The sequence below is a fragment of the Barbatula barbatula genome (assembly GCF_947034865.1).
Source record: "Barbatula barbatula genome assembly, chromosome: 19".
NCBI lineage: Eukaryota > Metazoa > Chordata > Actinopteri > Cypriniformes > Nemacheilidae > Barbatula > Barbatula barbatula.
In genome coordinates, this window is record NC_136782.1 from 15462717 (window position 1) to 15478796 (window position 16080).

Genomic DNA, 16080 nt, shown 5'->3' on the forward strand with positions numbered 1-16080 from the left:
CATTCTGTGCATCTTAATGTTTTAGACGTGCTCGTTTGGTTTTATTTATGAGGTGGTCAATAGATTTTCATTGTTTGTTTTTAATGTTGGTGTCAAGATAGAGCTTTTGTTATTTTTATGGCACTCAAGCCCAGTCTGATTCAAGAGTTTTTTCTGGGGGGGGGGGATTGGCACGGTACAATAATTCAAAATATATCTAAAGATAAGATACAGTTCCCCAGTGAAAACAACAACAATGTGTTCTTAATAGCTAAATCACCGAAGAGGGGCTTCGTATAGCAACAAGATTATGGAATGCATGACTCATCTACTTTATAACTGTACAAAAACTATTTAGTACAACACTGAACACAGCCAAGGTGGCATTCCCCAGCCAACCATATAAAACACCTCCACACTGCCTAATAGCTTTAGGTGTTTTAGCATAAAGGATACATTCAAAAGTATAGATAAGTAGATTCATAATGTTTAAATATTAAGTTCTTAAAGGGATATCCTACCCCAAAATGATTTTGAAAAATGGAAGTCAATGGAGGCCAGTGTTATTGTTTGGTTACCACGGTTTTGTAAATATAAAATCATTTTAATTTGGGGGTGAACTATCCCTTTATTATTTAAAGAAACAGTACAAAGGGTATTATTATAGTATAATTATTGTGATATATACAGTACTGCTCTCTTCATGAGGAGACAAAAAGCGGGTTTCCATTTCTTTCTTAATGTGTGTGTGGGGGGGGTCTATGTGTTTGGATGGTTGGAAAAAAAACTTCCCATCACTCCCAATGAAATTCTCCCCTATGGGGAGAAATTTCAACATGTGTCAGAATGTTGCACAGAGGAAGAAAGAAGACCCAGAGTGACCTCTTTCTGCCCCCCTGGCCATCTTCTGATTATCTCACAACAGAGATCACAGCCTCTACAGGACCCCTTTCAACAGGCACTCAACATATCAACTCTTTTTGTTCATATGCTAAATACCATTTGGCATTTAGCATGTTGTGTTAATGGTTATTGTTTTAAAAGCTACAGTTATTTAATTATAATTAAGTTGAGTGTCCGTTTTGTTTCAGCATACATAATCTTTGCCGTTTGTATGACCGGTGTTTCTATACCCCCATCTCTCTAACAAAACAATGGTGATCTTTGCTCTAATAATCTACCGTCTGATTGGTCCGTCACAGATTACTCTTGGGCTGCCAGCTGTCGGGAGCTCAGCTTTTTTTTTTTTAGAAAGAGACCATCCATGATTCTGAGATTCTTCAATCTGACCATATTAACAGACCTTCATATAGCTGTCTGGGACCGAAGCCAATTATTTTCATGCTTGTAAACAATAGAAGGTTAGAGGAAACCGGAAAGCACTACTGCGCCGTAGCGATAAGGCCAGATTCGCTTCCCACCCTCTCGGGAGCCAAGAGATCCTGGCTTCGGATCGTTTTTGTGTTTTTTCGCCCCCATCTAGTTCAAGCAGATTTCTTTTTACCCCAGAGTCTGAATGGCCACGTTTGACTGCCACACTGTGGTGTGATGTGATTTTTTTGTCGTTTCCTCCTTTCATGCGAGATGTTATAGCGTAGAAGGATTAGTAACCAATCGGAGCCTGCCAGTCATTTAATTCCTTTTGAGCCCGTATTGAAACAAGCAGTTGAACTGGCAGTTGAGTGTATGGCCTTAACCTTTTTGCATACCATAGGAGAGACGGCGTAATTGAAGTCAATCGCCAATATTGTATCAGAATTAATTGAAAGTGGAGACTTCTCGGCGTCTAATGAAAGACTTTCTGTGAATAGACTGACGAAAATAGTAGCATTGCCAGGCGACTGTTATTGCAGCTGCTTCCATAACTTCGGTCCGCATGTACATAGATCATGGTATTTACATGGCCAGATGCTCCAATGCCGGTTGTTTGTCTTCCAACACAATGTCTGTAGCCTTTGGTATAATGTGATTGATTGCCAAATGATTGATGGATTCACTCTTTGTTAACGCATACGATAGTTATAAGCTTTGTATGTGCTGTCATACAGACAATGCTCTGTAGTCTTGTTTGACTCAGTTGACTAAAAGGAGAAAATAAGCCCTCAGTTATGAGGGATTCCTACTGGTGTCAGCTGATTATGGTTTATGTTGCTTGTATGCAAGACGAAAGCATTCCATTACCTTGTTTAGTTCCAGACACGATCAATCTTAAGAACTTGTACAAACTGCACCACTTACGCTAGAAGTTGTAAGCCCTCTTGGGTTACTGAAGGTTTGTGTGAAGTAGTATGTTTTAGAAGACAAGCTGCTGTTATGCTTTTATCCTCCAGGCTTGTGTTATTGTTGTCTGGAAGCTTAAAAACTGTTGCATCTAATATAACAGATTTTATGTTAAAGGGATAGTTCACCCAAAAATGGAAATCATAATTTACGCACACTCTTGCCATTTCAAACCAGAACAACAAACAACCAACCAACCAAACAACAGCAGTACCCATTGACTTGCATTGGTTTTGTGTTCATTCTGTACAATAGTGGTAAATGGGTACCAACCAGAAAAATCATACAGGTTTGAAAAGATTTGAGTGTGAGTAAATGATCACAGAATCTTAATTTTTGTGTGAACAATCCCTTTAAGTCAACGAATGTAAGAATTATGAATAGACCAACCTGACTTTACTAGGTTACTAACAAAAGTACATTTTAAGGGTTGCCTTAAATTTAAAAGCTCATATCCTCATATCCACTTCTTTTTGCAGTGTGTTCTTATTCAGTGGGGGTAGTTTTTCGGAAACCTCTTTTATAACATAATACAGAAAATGTACTCCATGTGCCATCCTCTAGCTGTTCTATGCAGTTCTTTGTTTTGCAGTGTGCTTCAGACTACATTATAAAACAGGTGTTAAACTGAGATTGTCTTTGTTTCACTCCCTTAGGAACAACAGAGCGTGTTTGCTTGATTCAGGGCACCGTAGAGGCGCTCAACAGCGTCCATGACTTTATCGCGGAGAAAGTACGGGAGATGCCGCAGAGCGCTCAAAAAACAGAGCCGGTCAGCATACTTCAGCCACAGACCACCGTCAACCCCGACCGTGTCAAACAGGTAAGGCCTCACTTCCCAAGCTAAGCCATATTTCCTGTTTCATCCCTTTCCTGTTTCCTCTCCATCCTTGTATTGGAATACATGAAAGAGAATGTGAAACTTTGTGAGCATGCAACTTTTATGATCTGTTTACTTTGAGGGTGAAGTTTGGTATCAGTACTGCCTCATTTACTCAGTAATTTTTTTTATCTAACACTTATGTAGTACATTTGGGAGATGCTTTTATCACTGCGAAGTGTCTTGCAAGGCATTCACACTATACTGTACATTTTAGCAGTATGTGTTTCCTTAAAGGGATAGTTTACCCACAAAGGAAAATTCTGTCATCATTTACTACCCCGTCATTTACTATCTCGTCATTTCAGAACAAAGAAGATATCTTGAAGATTGTTGGTAACAATCATTGAGAGACCCTATCTAGTTTTAACGTATGGACATAAAACCAATGGTAGTCAATGGGTCCCACCATTGTTCAGTTACCAACATATTTCAAAATATCTTCTTTTGTGTTCTGCAGAAAAAAATGCACAGGTTTAAAATGACAAAAGGGTTATTAAATGACAGAATTTTCCTTTCTGGGTCAACTATCCCTTTAAATTGATAGTTACTTTGATGGTATCATCCTTTGTCAAACCACAGTTAACTCAGTCGAACAGGTCACAGTTGATTTGGCATTTACATTAACAGCAAACAAACTCTCGCATTCTGAGTGTGTTTCAATTAGACAAGCCATTGATTGCGTACTGGCCATCTATTAAAGAGATTATCGCCACCGGTCACTCCATTGTGATGGTCCATTGATCCGCCAGGCCCCTGCATTGTTGTCATCCACAGCAATGATTCTTTTCCCTTGTTTATCTTTTTACTTAATTAAACCGCCCTGAGGACAAAGAGAGAGGAGGCTGTATTCATGAATAATGTACAACATGCTGCCTTTTTCGGTGCTTTCATTTTTAGTTAAGCTTGTCCATTAAGAAAATGTGCTTATTGAGCAGTCTCTGTGAAGACAGGGCCGTAACCTGAATTTGTGGAACATAAGTCCAAGACGTTCACCCCTGCGGAGTCGCCGACCTAATTATCTATGCATGTAATTATGGGGTTTATCAGCGCCGCATCACATCTCACTTCAGTCTACACTATTGTCCCTGCTGGAACAACACTACTGCGAGTGCTTTCTGCATTCTGCTGCAGTGTGCAGTTTGGCGATCAATATTGTGTACAGCGATGCGGAAACACTTGAGAGTGGAGGAACATTTTTTTTTTAATAGTGATATACAATTAATAATGCAAAATCTAAAACTGTTACAATCCAACATTGTGTGGTCATACGATTTCACCTTATAGCTTTCCTTTGCAATGTCACCACATGTGCAGCTGTTGTGCCATGTATCTCATTGCAGTACACATCAGAGATCAGGCGGAGAGTAAGATTTTAAGTAATATTACGCAGCAGCTGCCGCTCTTGGGTATGACAACCGCTGAGCCTGTAACTCAGAAGGGGAGCATGGCAAACGCCTAACTTAATCCAGAATCTGCTCCTCCACGCCCACCCACAACACAACACAGGAAAGCTGATCATCTATGGCTCATTGTTTCAGACAGTGTTTAAGCTTACCTGCAGTTTTAACTGCCAGCCTACCCTGGCTTCCTTTAGTCAGCACGAGTTTCCTATGATCTTTTCCTCTGCGTAGCACTGCCTGCTTCCCATATCCTGTTTTATCCCCATCCACACAGGAAACGACCCGTTAATGCACAGAAAGACAAGAGTCTCTTATTTTGTCTATAGGCATGCACAGGAATACTCTGTTTGTTTTGCGTTTTTGTCACTGAGGGGATGCAGTTGTATGTGAACAAACAAAGCACTTCATGGAATAACAATTGTGTCGTAATTTATTTAACTGAGAATCTATAGGGTGGCATGTTGCACTGGGAATAAAGATTCAAGACAGAAGACTGAATGTTCAGCTTTCATTCAAAATGACATCAGCTATAGGCAACAAGTTACTTTTTTTATAGATGGTTTCATTGGACACACGGTCCTGGCCCAACTTTAACTTCCGGTCTGTGTTTAGTTATAATATAACAATTTATTTAGATCATTTATTTATATTCACAATAATATTTTATTGAATCTACTCAATAGTTATTGATTCCTACAGGAAATTAAGTTTGAGCCACATAACGTTTGTTTATGCTGTTGCTCGTGAAACCACTGATAAAGGGGTAGTACTGTAACCATTTACTCACCCTCTTGTCATGTCACGCCTGTATGAACACAACGAAAGTTGGTAACCGTGCCGACACACATTCACTTTTCACTTACTTGGACCCAAAACCAATCTAAGTAAATGGGTGCCAGTTATCAACATTCTTAAAAATACGTACAGATTTGAAATGACAAGAGCATAAGTAAATAATACAGAATTTTCATTTTTGGGTGAACCATCACTTTTTTTTGCCTTTATAATGATAGGACAGTTGAGAAGTGACAGGAAAGTGCTGGAAACAGACAGGGTATCGGCAAAGGACCGCACGAGACTGGAATCATACTGGGGTCCCTGCGAGGGAACTAGCGCTATGTGTCGGCACACTAAACACCAGGCTATTGGCGCAAACTGGGTGAACCATCACTTAAACGTTTAGGATTATTTAAACTCTTTAAAAAAGGTGCTACAAAAGGTTCTTTACAGTGATGCCATTGAGAACATAAAGGTTATTTCTTTTTTTCCTTTTTACCTTTTTTATTAGATTGGTAAAGGTATGGATACGTTGATCCAAAAATGGTTCTATGGCATTGTGTAGCATCTTTTTTTATAAGTGTAGATTAATCACTGAAACATAATAAACGGCTCCCCATGTCTTGCTTATGACTTTAAAAAGTGGAACAATTTCCCTCTAATCTCTATTCTTCAGCATCAAAGAGAACCGAATGATTATCTCTATGCATCGCTGGTCTTTCCTGTAATAACCCACAGCTTCACTTCTATTATATTGATGAGTGAGATTGCCTTAAGTGGCTGCGCTGTTTCAAACCAACCTTTCCCTTCACGACACCACCAAACCCAGCCTATTTAATTATCCTGCATCGTGAATCTAATAAAAGTTCTCACTGGAGCACTACACACACGCACACAAAAACAGTCAAGCGAAACACTGCTATGTGTTCTCTGTTCGTCTTCTAAATTAAAAGCGACATCAGGAAAATTGCTATAACGTCTAAAATTGGAAAAAGACTCCCTCAATAGCCCCCTGCCCTCCCCTCACTGCTCCCAGGAGGGACGACGGTTGGCTGAAATATTTTATGCCTTTTTTAACCTTCAAATCCATCAGCAGGACAGAAAAAGGTCACTGTCTCTCTACAGAGTATCGATCTCATTTCCAGAGGAGCCAATGGAGACGAGGCTTACACCACATTGGTTGTTGGACAAGGAAGTACATGTTTAATGCCAAGCTTTAATCTCTTTCGGGAGAAAGAAAGGACAGATGCAGTTTGTGTTGTGTGTGTCTTTAGTATTTGTAGAGTGAAAATTTTGTTCGTTTATTTTGTTTATACAGTCATAACATATTTGTGGACAGAAAAAAATGATTTGTCTTTTTCTGCCCACCGTTGTGACTATCAGCGTTCTCTGTTAATATAATTTTCACTTTATGAAACATCAAGCCATGAAATGTCCAATTGATGATACAAGAGGATATTAATAAATCAGAATGTTGAGCATTATTATCAGGGATTATACTGGGCATTTCAGAAGAATTGACATGTCTATATCAAGTCTCACAGTCTGTGTCGATCCTTAAAGCAAGTTGTCCCATTGATATTGGAGTCTTCTGATCTCATTTTGTGTATGTGAGAGGGGGATGTACTCTATCCAAAGCTCGCACATCTCTAATCCCGAGCCAGACCCCTGGGGATATGAGTTGTAACATTCTTTGATGGATGCAGGACTCGAGCTGTCTAAAATGGCATAGAAATAAATAATAAATCAGGTCTTTATTAAATATGCATTTGTAAGGCGCATACTTTATTTAGTGTTGCTCTGTGTTTGGGTTCTGAAGAGATCTGTGATGTCAAGGATAGCACTTCAAGGCTTGGGTTGTTTAAATCGTTTGTGAAGATGGATATTTTTAGGGCTGTCAGTTTATTGCGTTGACTTGTTTTGTGGGCTGTTGTTTTAGTTTGATATATGTATTTATATAAAGAAATGTTTGAAAAGCGATTTAATTATGCTGCTTGTGGGGGGTTGAAGTCCTAATAGGATTTTATTCATATAGAAGCAATTCAAATTTGAAGTCTGCAGTCACAGGGTCTTGAGACATTAAACTGTGTGGTGTAACGTGACACGTTCACTTAAAACAGGCCAAAGAAGTCCATCCGCCGCATGTGTACAAAGATCAACATTTCAATAAATAGCACAGACGTCCTCGGAGAACAGCCCTGAAGTCAACCCGGGACAAGTTTGCAAAATGGATTGCTGTAGAGCTTTTGTTCGTGGAGTGGGTTAAAAATGCTTTCTTCTAAAAGCAAATGTAATCATTTTATTCAATGCTGTTCTCATCCTTCACAACAATGCTTTTGATGTATTGTCTTGGTCATTTTCTAAGCAGATATACAGAAGATGTGATACATATTCATGTTTTTAGTTAAAATTCAAATGACAGATAGATCTAATGTGAGATTATTTCTACCAGATTTTGGATATTTATTTATACCACTAAATGATATACAGTATGAGTTTGATATGAGATTCCAATGACAGAATGTTTATGTCTCATTATGACGACGCAGCAAGGTGGTCTTGGCTATTTGCAAGACCCTATTGTGGAAATGCCATGAGCACGGTCCTTACAGGACTAGTTTTGGGTGCGTCACCACTTGTGATTGTGCTTAGGGTTGTTTAATGCAATCTAGAGAGCTGAGGGTTAAGAATTTTGTTTATGAAGAGAGAAAATGTTATAATTCTTAATTAAATGCATATAATAATTGGGTTTTCATCATCACGTGACTGGGTGAAAAAATTAGACACAAGGTGTGTCACTTTCCTCAAGCAGTGTAAACTATGTAATCTCATACCCATTGCATCTTGCTCCAGCGCTCAAAATAAAAGGCAGGGATGAAAACAGCAGCAGGCAGAATGATGTTCCTGCTTCCTGTGTTTGAGTCTGCCAGAAAGAATTACACAGAGTGAGAATTGAGACTTCTTCAGCTGCGACCTCTCGCAAAGGCCCTTGCAAGCAATCAGCAACCTCTCACGACAGTCATAAGACCAAGGTGATGAGGAGGAGGAGGACTGGGTGTTATTTTTAACTCATGTGTAGCTTTTTATTTTGTTGGTGCCAGCAGCAAGAGCACACAGGCACAGGCAGATGCTGTGTAGAGAGGTGCGACTAAGCCCGGGATCAGGAGACAGGCGATTAACCCAAAGGCAAGCGCTTAAGACTTCAAAGTGCAAACAGCTATGGCTCTATAGTCAGGCACTGTTTTGGGGACAGGGGCGTAGGGGGTGTAACAGTTGCTCTGTGCCCAGGCTGTATGGGATGCGCCAGGGGTCATTGTTCAAGACCTTTGCCACTGTTCCACTGCTTGGAATAGAGACCATGTTTTTTTCCCTCCGTTTTGCGTACATTAACATTTGTAAAAAAAAATAAAAAAGTGAACCATATACTGTGTTCCGTCTGAGTGCAGACAGATTTGCTGCTATGAAGAGTCAGGGGGTCCCATCTGCCCATTCAGCAAAACCCACACAAATAGAGACTATATCCTTCTATTCATTTGAGCAAGATGCTCATTATTATTTTTTTTTTGTAGTTTAATAAAAGGAAGTTATACAGTCTACATAGAGAGTACATACAGCACACATGTCCTTCATGGCTGACCAGTCTTTCATTGCCCACTACCCACAACCCCCTGCAGCATCCTCCCGACAATTCATCAAAGACTTTGAGTCCCAGATAACTGGTGGCGCAGCAGAAGACATCTCACGCTCTCTGTCTCCTTTGCACACTTATTTCACTGCCTCATCATCCCTTTTTCTTTCACTCTTATAGATGGAGGGCAGAGACATCCAACTCCTCTAGCTCAGCGTTTGGATGTATTCAGTGAAATGAGTCTGCATATATGTTGACGCAGTTTGATTTTTACCAAATAGTCTCAGTTTCATCAGCTCTTCTCCTGCCAAATGTGATCGTCAAAGATTAAAGTGTCATAAAGAACAAGAGCGATGAAAAACAAGCGGATGCTAATAGCAGTTTTATATTAAGAAATATCTTAGAAATTAGTATAGTGTATAATTATAATATATCGGCAATAATAAGTGATTTCGTTGAGAATCTATCATCTATTTCATGTAAATGTAAAGGCAAAACAACATTGGTCATGTTTAAGACAATGTTAAACCACTACGCAAATAATCATGCACGATTGGACAATTATTATGTTTGTTTAAAATAAAAAAAGTTTTAAAAAAGGTAGTCACGTCATATGGTGCAATGATGCAGAGAGATTTTGCATAAAAATTGCCAATAATAATTATTACAGTTTATTTTGTTATACTTATTTGATTGTATTTATTATATTTGTATGGTTAATTTATCAAATATTTTATATATTTATATAATAATATACAAATAGGAGATGGCGTACATGAGGGTGTGGACTTCATTGATTTTTTACTGTGTTTCATCCTTTAGTCATCATTTGTTTTTTTTCTGTGCTGTTATCCAATATGATTAATTGCTCAAAATCTTCCATTTAAACATTCTTCTGTTAATTCCAGCAAGGTAAAACGTTAATAGTCCATTTAATATCCTGTCAACGGTTTTTAATTTCTATGCTAACACAGTTGAGCTAAATGAGTGTTGGAGCTACAGTAGCAAGGCTAAACACCTTTTGTGAATATCTTTGTGGGCAGCTAGCTACATCCTTGAGGGATTGAAAGAAAAGAAGGTAACGGCTTACAAAAGAATCAAACGTAAGGCTGAGCCGTTCAGCACCCCCAACCTCTCTCTCTGCTTTTCTCTGCTCGCTTTCGCTTTGTTCGTATACACCCGTACAAACACGCACCCCCACAGACACACATCCTCCTTCAGTGCACACACACATCTACCCACTCCTCTTGTCTAAACCGTTTTCATCTCTCTATCTGTCATTCTGACTGTGCACATATTCAGAATATAGAATTGTCAAAATGCTATAGGACGGCAGGAGCTTTTTCATTATAAAGAGTTATTAACTGTCAAACCACAACACATGTGTAGTTTTCTTACAAAGCTCAGATTTATCTGGCAGTGATCTAAGAGATCAACCGCTTATTGTCGACTTATTAATGAGTGAACATTTCAAGTAACACGGATGAAATTAATCTTTATCTCTTCAAAAGCAGCCCCGTCCTTTGTCCATGTATGTGTTTGTGTATGTAGACGTGCAGTATAATAACTAAATGGTGGATTTAAGTGAATGGGTGAGAACATACAGTATAAGGAGGGGGCTGGTTGCTTGGTTGCTATGCATCATTCCTACTCCCTTTCAGTCCCCCCTGAATGCTGGAGTTGAGTTTCCATGGAAACACTGACCCCTGGGAGTCGATGCTTTTCAGGAGGAGCCTATTTAACCTAGTGATTCACAGCTCAGAAAGTACAAGAACATAACACACAAACATCTTTATATTTTTTGTCTAATGTACATGTTAGTATATTTATTTTAACCACATACAATGTTGTTTTTAATATTATTAATAATTTAATTATAATTATATGGCATATTTCTGTTGGCTTTCGTTTGGATTGTTGTCTAAAATGTACTCCTTTTGCTTTGTCTATTTTTGTTCCAAAATCATTTTAACTTTTCTTTCGGTATGTATTTTAGATAATCTGAATATGATTGCTGGTTTCATTCCTTAAATGGATAGTTCACCCAAAAATGACAATTCAGTCACCATTTACATCTTGTCATTTCAATGACTTCCTTATTCAGAACACACAAAAAAAGATATTTTGGAGAATGTTGGTAACCGAACAACAGCGGCATACATTGACTTTTGTGTTTTTGATGCATATAATATTTTCCAAAATCCTGATGTTGACAAAAGTTAAAGAAAGCCTGGTTGAATGAATGTGGGCGATATCATTAAGAGTGCTTTTAGCAAAATTTTAACAAGATCAGTATGTTCTTGTGTGTGAAGCTTTGGTCAAAAGTACCAACGTGAGTCACTGTGTTTCAGAGAGCGAGTCTTTCTGAGTTACAGATAAAACTATGGTAACCACTGTTTACACTTTTCCCTCTTTCAAAAGGATGTTTTTTTTTCACTGACATTGTCTGAAAGTTACTCACTGAGAACACTGTGTAGCTGTTGCACCCGATTAAATAACCAGATTAAACTAATTTTTCACGTTGAAACCCAAATGGAATTATGCATTTATGAGATGGCAATTTAAAAGTAATTACCTTGAAAACAGTTAGTCTTGAAAACATTTGGTTGATACAATTTTGTAAAATTTGTTTTTGTTTAAAGCAAGCACTTACAGGTTTCCAATTGGCTACTTTTAAATCCTAAAAACTGAGAAATGGCTCATGCTAAACTAGCATAAGTAATGGAATGGGTGGTTTACGGTGACTCATTAACAGATGCCTGAATTGAGCTTCTCTGTTTATTTTCTCTTTAGGCCAAGCTTATAGTGCCCAACAGCACGGCAGGACTGATCATCGGCAAAGGCGGGGCCACTGTGAAAGCTGTCATGGAGCAGTCCGGTGCCTGGGTGCAGCTCTCGCAGAAACCAGAAGGCATCAACTTGCAGGAGCGTGTGGTCACCATCAGCGGGGAACCCGAGCAGAACCGGAAAGCCGTGGAGATCATCGTGCAGAAGATCCAGGAGGACCCACAGAGCAGCAGCTGTCTCAACATCAGTTACTCCAACATCTCTGGCCCAGTGGCCAACTCCAACCCCACCGGTTCCCCGTATGCCAACTCGGCAGAGGTGATGCCATCCGCTGCTGCAGCGGCGGCAGCCACAGCCTCCAGTCTCCTGGGGCAGGCCAGTCTGGCAGGAGTGGGCGCTTTCCCCACCACCATGTCCAGCTTCTCAGGGAACGACCTGCTGGCTATCACGTCCGCACTAAACACGTTAGCCAGCTATGGATACAATACCAATTCCCTGGGTCTGGGGCTCAACCCTGCAGCTGCCTCAGGAGTCCTCGCTGCTGTGGCTGCTAGCGCTAACCCCGCTGCAGCTGCAGCCGCAAACCTGCTAGCCTCCTACGCCAACGATGCATCCACCAGCATCGGCCACCCAGCGGCCAGTTTGGGAGGCTTCACGTTAGGATCGCTAGCTGCTGCCACTGGAGCAACCAATGGCTATCTGAGCGCTGCTTCCCCACTGGTAGCAAGTTCTCTTTTGGCCACTGAGAAGCTAAATGAAGGGGCCAAAGATGTGGTGGAGATTGCCGTGCCAGAGAACTTGGTGGGTGCCATTTTGGGGAAGGGAGGCAAAACGCTTGTGGAGTACCAAGAACTGACAGGAGCCCGCATTCAGATCTCCAAAAAGGGAGAGTTTGTTCCCGGCACCAGAAACCGTAAAGTTACCATTACCGGATCGCCAGCTGCCACACAGGCAGCCCAATATCTTATCAGCCAGCGAATTACATACGAGCAGGGTGTGAGGGCCACTAATCCGCAGAAGGTGGGCTAAAAACAGGGAGTATGAAAAAGGAGAGAAAGAGTGGGGGATGGGGAAGATACAGAGGAAGAGATGGAGGGCACATATAATGAAGAAAATCAACCACATGCTATGTGGAAATCTCAGTATTAAAAAAGATGAAAAATCAAGAAAAAATGTGTAAAATGTAAATATGGGGGGGTTATTTCTTAAGTTTTGATCTTTTGGGATTTTTATTGTTTGATTTTTGTTTGTTTTGTTTTATTTTATTTTTGTGTATTTTTCTGGACAGCAGTGAATGGCATTTCAACCTGGCATGCTGCCGCCCTGCAGTTCCCAGCAGGTGGGCAAGGTGGTAGGATGGGGGAAAATGGGGTGGAGCAATCGGAGGTCCAAACTCCCTGGAATCAGCCCTTTCCCTACCCCCATCCCCTCCTAGCGGACAGATTTTTGTTATTTACTTTTTAGCCCTTAGATTAATTATCTAACCCTTTTACCCATGCCCCCCTTTTCAAGAGGGTCTGGGACTGAAAACACCCAACCCCTCCCCAATTCTGTGATACCCCATATCCCCCCTCGCCCCAGCCCTCCAAATTCCAGCCAGCCCAACCCTGCCTCGGATGATGGGGCAGGATAGGGCAGGGGATGCGAGGCTGCTACAGGGTCTTTTAGCATCACTAGACATTGACCTGGGCTACCAGTTTGACCAGGTGCATGCCTTGCGATGCAACTACAGATGTTGTGAGCATAAGGGAAGCTTGTTGTTCACGTTGCAGGACATAGGCAAGGATGCAAAATGCACCTGCTTTGGTCAGAATTAGTACCAGAGATTTAGGCATTTTCTCTATGGAATCTGAATTCTGGTGTTTATACAAAAATTATAATGATTACAAACTATTATCATTATTCTTACTACTACTATTATTATCACCATCATCGTTATTTATTAATATAATTTCACCCATAGGGACTGAGGTATCTTTTTTTTGTTTTTCTTAATCTGTGAATTCAGGTTGACATGAATGTAAAGACAATATTTTGGATTTAGTTTTTTATTTAAGTAGATTGACACGTGTGTCCATGTAATATATGTCTTATTTAACGTCCAGTGATAACCGCACCGTAGAGAGAAAAAGGGGCAGATGTACTGTACAGTCATATCAATACAGTTTAAAAAACCTCACATGGCCAAACACACACACTCAGCAGATGATTGCCACATAAAGTGCTGAAAATGCAATTAAATGGCAGACGGGACTAGACCATTTATTTACATATCAAGTGAATTTGAATGTAGGTCTTTGCACAAGTCCTAGGGAGTTATTAAAATATAATAAAAATAAAAATATATCGAATTAAAAAGAAATGTAACGTCCCAAAAAAAACTCCCCCTTCCTGTTAAGATCTGCAGTGCTAAAGCCATTGTGCACTTCGAGCCACTGCAGTCAAATGCACAAATTTTCTGTTATGAAAATTAGCATAGATATCAAATAATTTATGAACTCATACTACTGAACAACCACAGCCATGAACAAATTCATGCTCTGATCAGCACAGGCAAGTTCGTAACATGGCCTGCCCTGGAAATCCTTGGTTTTGGTGCAGCACCAGGTTGTCTGCTCTATTGTGGCTGATATAAATTGCCAGTGAATCTATGACTGTGTTATGTTTACCATATATTTTCATAATAGAGGATTTCTTTCAGTACGTTCTTACAAACTGAACCGGCTGCCCATGTAAACAACTTCCTGTGCAGATTAGAATTACCCACGTGCGAAGTATTTCGTATGTGCTGCTAAGATCCTTTTTCGTTTTTTTTTTATCTGAGTACACTGAATTTTGTCTTAATGCACTGTGAAGTGTGGAGGCCGTGATGGAAGGCCGAAAAGTCAGGGTTCTGTATTGTAATTGCATTGATGTATCACAATGATGGAATGTACTCACGTGGAGCTATTTCAACCTACGTCCATGGAGTCGATGTATCGTTCATGGTAGGGTAGAAGGGATTAGAGAATCAGGACTGAAGGGTTTGTTAGGCTGAGGTCAGAGTCGGCATCAATCTGCAGTATCCAATTATTCTTTTTCCAGATGTGCACAAAGTTACGATCAATTCCCAATAACTAACTCCAAGTTGCGGGTGTAGTGTGAAGGGGCAGAGGATGGTATATTCTCTTAATTTTGTGTCCTCCAGAAAGGCTTATACAAAATTTTACATTGATTATTTTCTCTATCTTTTTTTAACACATCAAGACTGTTCTGTAATTTTCTAAATGCATACATAAGAACAGAGAGAACTTCCAAACAGATTGGATGGCATACAGGCATACAGAATTAGACAGCGCTGTGCTCTCTCTCCCCCGACTAAAGTTATGACTCTTTCCTCTCCTTTTGCTATTGGAGTACCAGGGAGAGTAAATCTGAACCAATTGGTAAGGAGGCTTCTTTATTTTCATCAACAAAAACCATCACCTCCCCTCACCTCTTTTCAACCCCTTTTTACCTCCGTGCACTCCCATTCTGATACACATCAACCCAGAGAACCCTTTCTCTCACATCTCTCCATGGGTGGCGATGTCTGGTGTAACAGTGCATGTGTGCTTGCCCTTTCACGAAACAACGACAATACAAAAGGAAAGATGTTTCTATAGAGTAGAAAAAAATGCTTGCACTAGGTCAGAGTCGACCACATCACACCTGAGTTTGTCACATCTGGGCCGCTCTTTAAAAAGGGATTTTGCACAAAGCCATCAATGTGTTTGTATGGTGAGTGTGTGTATGTTTGTACAACAAGCTTGCAGTCATGAGTTCGGATAGAATTGTATGAAGTGTCCAGGAGGAAATATAAGCAGTTGTGCCCTAAGTGGGGATGTCTAACAAGCGATGTAAAGAAAAGATTGTGTTGTGAAACAACAATGACTACAGGTACTAAGTAGGCTAGTTGCCCATTTATGAGATAATGTTTTCCAAATGAAGGCACATTATAGCTAGACACCATATTTTTTAAGGGAGTGCTATAAAGATCAAGATGGCAATCGAGCGCCTCCACATTTTAAAGTGCATCTGTGCATTCGTTTTTCCCCCATGATGCAGTACTTTATCAGATACTTCGGAGCATGTGGAAGCAGTTAGGTTTCAGTCTCATTAGATCCCCCAGATACACATATAGACACACACAAACAAACACTGACAACGTTTCTTTTTTTACTATTTCAATTGATCAACACAAAAAGCAAGATATTACTGTGACAATTTCAATGTGAAAACAAAAAAAAGGTGCCAACGTAGTGTCAAGGGGCAGCTTTCTGTTGTTATTTTTGGAGGGTTTTGTATTCAGTACTGTAAGTACATAT

The 16080-nt window shown here is 40.0% G+C and overlaps 1 protein-coding gene across 1 annotated transcript in view; it reads left to right on the forward strand.

The window, feature by feature from the left end:
* The window catches only part of nova2 (NOVA alternative splicing regulator 2), a 38191-nt gene extending 24136 nt beyond the window's left edge, over nucleotides 1–14055 (forward strand). The window contains exons 3-4 of the mRNA XM_079481717.1: nucleotides 2916–3082; nucleotides 11741–14055. Of these exons, the coding sequence (XP_079337843.1) occupies nucleotides 2916–3082; nucleotides 11741–12763 (1190 nt within the window). The 3' untranslated portion in view covers nucleotides 12764–14055. The remainder of the gene's footprint in view (nucleotides 1–2915; nucleotides 3083–11740) is intronic.
* Nucleotides 14056–16080: the final 2025 nt, after the last annotated feature.